At 35.2% G+C, this 7,014-nt stretch overlaps 1 protein-coding gene across 1 annotated transcript; it reads left to right on the top strand.

Annotated features, from left to right (window-relative positions):
- The first annotated feature begins 549 nt into the window (after nucleotides 1-549).
- LOC131280517 (olfactory receptor 14I1-like) lies at nucleotides 550-1,482 on the top strand. Its single transcript, XM_058307680.1, has one exon. The coding sequence runs from the start codon at nucleotides 550-552 to the stop codon at nucleotides 1,480-1,482; it is 933 nt and encodes a 310-aa protein (XP_058163663.1).
- Nucleotides 1,483-7,014: the final 5,532 nt, after the last annotated feature.

Below are 7,014 nucleotides of genomic sequence, written 5' to 3'. Positions count from 1 at the left end.
GCAATTAGTGGATTGATCCCCTGAGAATGGTTAGAGGTATAATTATACCAGTGCCTTTCAGAAAGGGACCACCAAACATAACCAATAAGGCTGATATACACTTCTTTATATGGTTTAGAATAAAAAAACACCTTTGAAAATAGTAACCCTCTAAGATATGCTCAATGAAAAGAAATGAAGGTAATGTTTTGGAACTGAAAACTCATATTTTAGTTCTCAGGTATGTTGTTTTTGATCTTTATGCTCTTTCCTTCATGTGTTTGTATTTTGATTTTTATATGTAGTTCAACAAAATTCTAATTCAAGATATTCTGACAGCCCTAAATATTATTAGCATTTTTATATTTCTTCATCTCCTAATTCTTTCATTGTGCTATGTATTAAGCATTGATAAATCATATAACAGTGATATGGGATATAGCTATCTGTATGCATCATAACAATTTATGGCAATATAACATTTATTCTGTATGATCAAAGTTTGGATTTGCAACACCATATTATTACTATATCCTTTGACTCCCAGGAGACAGCAGAGTATTAGCAGACATGGGCAACTGCACCATCTTCACAGAATTCATCCTCATGGATATCTCAAGCTCCCGGGAACTCCAAGTCTTACAAGGTCTAATGTTCTTAGTGATCTATCTGGGAGCCCTGACTGGGAATCTTCTTACCATTACTGTTATTGTGACAGATCCACGTCTTCACTTTCCAATGTACTTCTTTATAGGTAATTTATCCTTGGTGGACTTTTGTTACATCTCAGTAACTCTTCCCAATTCAATCGTGAATTCCCTGACAGGAAGTAAATTTATTTCTCTCAATAAATGTGCTGCTCAGATATTCTTATTTCTCTTCTTTGGATCCACAGATTTTTTTTTCCTCGTGGCAATGTCCTATGACCGCTATGTTGCCATTTGCCACCCTCTGCATTATGGGGTAACCATGACCCCACGTTTGTGCATACGGTTAGCAGGTGGCTCATATGTCAGTGGGCTGGTCTATTCTGCCATCCACACAGGCACCATGTTCAGGCTTCCCTTCACAAAGTCGAATGTAATCCATCAATATTTCTGTGACGTCCCTCAAGTCATAAGCATTTCAACTCAGACTGTGCAGTTTTCTGAGTTTGTGGTACTTGCTGTAACTTTTTGTCTTGTCTTAATAAGCTTTGCCATCTTATTCACCTCCTATGTTAACATATTTTTAACAGTACTGCAGATGCGTTCTGTGGAAGCCCGGCACAAAGCCTTATCCACCTGCTCTCCCCAAATAGCTACTATTATTTTATATATCATTTCTGTACTTGTTGCTTGTTTGGGCCCCATCTCAAATGAGTCAGCAATCCATACCCTCCTCACTTCCACGTTCTACTCCATGGTGCCCCCCTTCATAAACCCCATCATCTTTAGCCTGAGGAACAGGGAGATTAAAAGTGCTCTGGGCAGAATGTTTAGTAGTTCATTCCAGTTTCCTTAAGGAGCTGATTTTTTAAATGGGAAATAATGCTTCAATTATACACAAATAAAAATAATGTATATAATATATTATCTTAAAATTTCAATAAGACAATTATGTGACTTTTAGAAAAACAAAGACATTAAAATACATAAGCAGAAATTAACCATTGAATAAAGATTTTCCTCGAATAAAATGATTATTATGTCTTGTAATTACTCATTTTAATAGGCCAAGTAGTAGGAGTTAAATATTAGATTTGTGGTATCATCTTAATATGCTCATGTTGGTTTAATTGAAGAAAGATCTAGAAAGGTTTATCATTTTCTCATGTTCACACTGCATTAAGTAGAAAGTTGGGATGAAACAATACATTCTACCAGCAAATAGATGCAATCAGCTCTTCAGTTTGACCTTGCAGTTTAATTTTTATGTTTTTACTTTTACTCCTTGATACGCTTATATACTTGAATTCCTCATATGCTTGTGTACATGGCCCTTCATTTCAGTGTAACTTACACATGATATCTGTGAACAAAAAATGTGTATAATTTTTAGATAATTGCATAGAGAAATACTTACACCTACCAGTAGATCCATCTATGTTCATAAAACTGTGCAAAATAAAATTTATATCAGGGTTGCCATTTATTCACAACAGAGAGTCTGTGATCTACTGTCCAATTGCTATGCAGACAAAGAATGAAGACAAAAATATGTAAAATACATATCATGAAGCCTAAATAAGTGATAAAATCTCGATAATTTAAATACCAATCATTTAACGTGACAAAGGATAGGACATGGAAATATGGTATGCTGAATTCAGGCATGGACGCTCCTATACCTGATATTATGGGATAGCACATGATGGGTTGAATTTAAGAGAATCTATAGATGTGGTGAAGTATAAGCTGTTAACGATGGGCAATTGGAGAAGAAAACACAAGGGTTGTACACATTCCACGAACCTTAACTGAGGGAAAACAGAATTTGCTCCCATCAACCTTAAAAATTGCTTCTAGAAGTATTGTTTTAAGCTTAATTTTTTGTACCATTATTTAGTATCATTTTTGTCTGTGCATTTGTATGTGCCTGTGGTTAAATATCATTAATAAACAACAAAAGTCTTTCTCTATCCCAGTGATGTCCAGATTATGTAGATAACCTTGAACTATTTAAGTAAAGTAATTAAATTTATATTGAAAAAAGTATAGCAGTCATGGTTTGAAACCCCAATTGAAAAAAAAAAAGTGAGCAGTTTTATTTCAAATAAAATTGCTATTAAGGCTTAATTCTTTGAACATGTATTTCACTAATTCTAATTTTTATTAATTCTAATAAATTATTAGACTTAATTTATTATGAAATAAACTCACTCAGTAATATTTGTTTGCTTATTTACATCAAGAGATCAGTGAGAACTGTTAAAGTAAATGTAATTTTTTTTTGTTATTTTAACTGCTGCATTGTTTTCCATAGCACCCACCACATTTATTCATTTCCTAATGCATGGATACCTACTCTGTTTTTGTTTTTTTTTTTAAAGATTTATTTATTTATTTTAATTTTCCCCCCTCCCCTGGTTGTCTGTTCTTGGTGTCTATTTGCTGCGTCTTGTTTCTTTGTCCGCTTTTGTTGTTGTCAGCGGCACGGGAAGTGTGGGCGGCGCCATTCCTGGGCAGGCTGCTCTTTCTTTTCACGCTGGGCGGCTTTCCTCACGGGCACACTCCTTGCGCGTGGGGCTCCCCCACGCGGGGGACACCCTTGCGTGGCACGGCACTCCTTGCGCGCATCAGCGCTGCGCATGGCCAGCTCCACACGGGTCAAGGAGGTCCGGGGTTTGAACCGCGGACCTCCCATATGGTAGACGGACGCCCTAACCACTGGGCCAAAGTCCGTTTCCCCTACTCTGTTAAAACTCTCAGCTCACTAAATGATTTGATTTCAAACATTGTATTTTTCCATTTATAATATGATTAGGAATGTATTAATATTAGGCTTTCACCATATCTTTGATAGAGAATGGAAAAACCCAAGTTTCCATTATTGCCATTCTTATATTTATAAAAATGTGTTTCCTTTAATGCCTGAATTTCATGTTTCATATTCTAAATAAATTAGAACTTCTGATATTTAATATCCATTTAGGAATTATATTTTAAGTACAACATTTTTTACCCATCTTTTTTGGATTTCTATCCATATTCCTTTGATTTGAAAATGGTTTTGTTAATATGTGCCATCATATGTTTATTTATCTTTTAATTGGAGCAAGGGAAACTATCTCCTGTTTTTCCAATCACCTGTTTGCTTTGTCTATGTGTCCTTTTAGATACAAATACTTTCATTAAAATAAATCATTTTACCAATATTTTGTGGGTTTAGATATTGTTTAGGGAGAGTATACTGACACAAGTTTACAATAGTTTCTCCTTTATCTTTTAGTTCTGTAGTTTTACCTCTTAAGTAAGACTTTTGTTTTACTTGTATTTCATCATTTTAAAGCAAGAAAAAAATGATACAGATGAATGTTCTTCCTTTGGGGATCTAGTGGTCCTCTCACCATCTACCAAGCAACCTACTTCTGTGTCTGAGCAATCTTTTTGTCAAGTTTATAAAGTACCTTGAATGTATATACTTATTTCTGAGCATTATTGTTTTGTTCTTTTTTTTATTTTTTCCTGCATTAACACTATACTGTATGGTTTATTAAGTACTTGGTAATATTAATAAATGTTATTTTATTGACCTTTAATTCAAAAGATAATAATAAAGTCAACATGGTATTTAGAAATATGAACTACCATGGAAAACAGCAAGAGAAGTACAGAAAAATAAGCAACCCTTAAGGATATTCCAAGTACATAGTTGAAGAAAAATGACTTTAAATGAAAATTTCAGCTCAAAAATAATCTTACATTAAATGGAACTCCATCTGAAATGCTGTTAAATTTTTGAAAAACTGACCATCAAATTCTAAAATTAACATGGGACACATAGAGATCAATCACAAGGAAAAAAATGTATCTCTCCTTCAACCAGTGAGCTTCTCCAGGGAATTTAACAAAACTTTCATCAGAGTTCCCAGCTTGCTGTCTGCCTTATGTAATTCAGACTTCCCAAACCCCACAGCTGTGCGAGCCAATTCCTATAATAAAAACTCATAATATACTTACATGTAATACACAGAATATATACATACACACACATTGTCAGTTGTTTCCCTGAGAGACAGCAGTATTTCATATAAACCTATATTTTATACAAACCTGTATTAAAAGATTCTTATGAGCTTTAAAAACTGAGATATATATTCACAACATTCATTGGAATAAAAATACTTTTATTAGGTTAAGTGTAAAATGGGGCAATATTGGTGATGATTTTGAAAGTGGAATTTATATGCATACATAACCTTCATGTGTTAATAATAGAAAAACAAATAGGCAAACTTTAAAAAAAAAGATATATTTAGGAAGTTGTTGAAGAGTTCTTTGTGTGGTGGGGGTTAATGAACTAAATTCCAGAGTTCACAAAGCCCTTGCAAGGTGAGCACAGACCAAGTACCGCTTCACTCTGAAGACTGCGTGGCGGAGAAGAGCAAGTCGTGAATTAGCAGAGAGGCTTTGTGCGGTGAGGAAATTCCAGTGGAGACATAAAAGACAGCGTGCTGGAAAGGAGATCTGAATGAGTACCACGTTCAGTGCCATTTCCATCCACGAAATCCCAGCAAGACCTGTATGAGGGCATGGAGCCAGGGGTCTTCTTTTTAATTGATTTTGTGTGCTTATCGCAATGTTCAACAGTGAACAATTCCCTTAGGCAGTCAATTTCCTGGTTTTGTTTCTTCTTGCTTTTTGTGTGTGTCTGTGATATCTGTTTTTATTTGTTTTCCTTCCAGATCTCTGTTTCAGCTCCCTCTGTGCCCCACGACGGCGCACTGTTCTGGCGGAGGAATACCTGCCGCGTCAGCCGCTTCCCCTTGCTGCGCTCCTGCCCCTCGGGGTCCTCGCTGGGGGTGCAGATGCTGCTTTGCAGACCACAGCGCAGGAGCCGCGGCACCTGGGCCCTTCTCGTTTCTTTAAAATCTTGCCACTTGGATGCAGAACTTTGAGGATTTATTTTCTCTGAAATTATCCGCAGTGTTCCTAGCAATTTCCTCGTGAGAATTACCAGGATCATCTCAGGATTCTTTCCTCAGTGCTCTTTCAGAGTCAGCAGATAGTCTGGGTCTCCTAAGCTTTAGATAGTTTACATTTTGCCTTATTAGCTCTTTTCTTTGTTCTTTCTATGGTGTCTTTTTTCAAACTTAAAACAATTGCTTTACTAGTAACTGATAACATTGAGGATGTTTCAGACAATTTTGGTTAATTTTTTTATGTTTGTGATAGGTGAGCATTTTGATCTTGTTTTACTTGAACTTCTTTTCACATATATTATATATATTTAATTGAATTACAATTTTTATATGTGTGTATATATATTATATATATACATATATATATTTAAAATTTTCTTCTCTAAAGGCTATTGCTCTGTCATGAAATAATAACCTTGAAATATCATTAAGCCAACACTGACACAAAAACCTTTTTTAGTGACTTGAGCTTTCTCAAGTGTTCAAAACCCTTATTCTACTCATCTCTTAAATATATTATCCATCTAATTAGTCACAATAAAATGGACAAAATATTTACCAAAAATAAGGTTTTAAAAGTCCTTTTCTTCTCTGGAGCTGAACTACTAGCCCCCCCTGAGGACTGGGAGGATAAGTGCAGCACAGAAAGACAGTGGCAACCATGAGTGAGAAGCCCAGTGCATATTTGCTCATATGGCTGAAAAATATATATACCTCTCTTCAAAATACTCTGCAGTATTTCCTGTAAAGGGAACTAATGGGTCACAGTGTTAGAGTTTATATCATTAAGGTTTTGTGAGAGATATTCATGGTCAGAAAGAGAAAACTGATATTTCAGTCTTCAGGTGTGTTTACTCTTCTTTGTCTTATTTTGAATTGTAGTATGGATCTGCACTGGTATTCTAAAATCAAAGTTAAAATAAAATTGGCCAAGGTCTAGTGATAGCACTCAATGTTATTAGTACTGTTAAGTTTCTTTATATTCTGATTCTTTTATATTATTTCCTAGTTAAGTATGTTTATATAATATAAAATTGCATATGATGTTTGACTCTTTAAATGTTGTATACAAATTCAAGCCATAGGTTTCATTCTCCCTGAGGGTATTTTGTATTCTCATTCCATTTTGACTTTTAGCCTAATTTTATCAGTTTATCCTTTGACTACAAAGGGACTGCAACATATTAACAGGCATGGATGACCTCACCATCTTCACGGAATTCCTACTCAGGATATCCCAAGATCCCAGAAGCTCCAAATCTTGCAAAGTCTAATGGTCTCAGTGATCACTCTGGGAACCCTGGCTGGAAATCTTCTGTTAACTGCCATTGTAACAGACTCCAACTCTACTTCCCCAGGTATTTCTTTATAGGCAATTTATCCTTGTTGTATTTTGATTACATCTCAGCAAC

Source organism: Dasypus novemcinctus, chromosome 11, assembly GCF_030445035.2.
Source record: "Dasypus novemcinctus isolate mDasNov1 chromosome 11, mDasNov1.1.hap2, whole genome shotgun sequence".
Taxonomy (NCBI): domain Eukaryota; kingdom Metazoa; phylum Chordata; class Mammalia; order Cingulata; family Dasypodidae; genus Dasypus; species Dasypus novemcinctus.
This window is presented reverse-complemented; position numbering and strand designations above follow the sequence as displayed.

What these genes read in the sequence shown, in the direction of transcription:
- LOC131280517 (XM_058307680.1), top strand. Translation starts at nt 550, where the DNA reads ATGGGCAACTGCACCATCTTCACAGAATTCATCCTCATGGATATCTCA.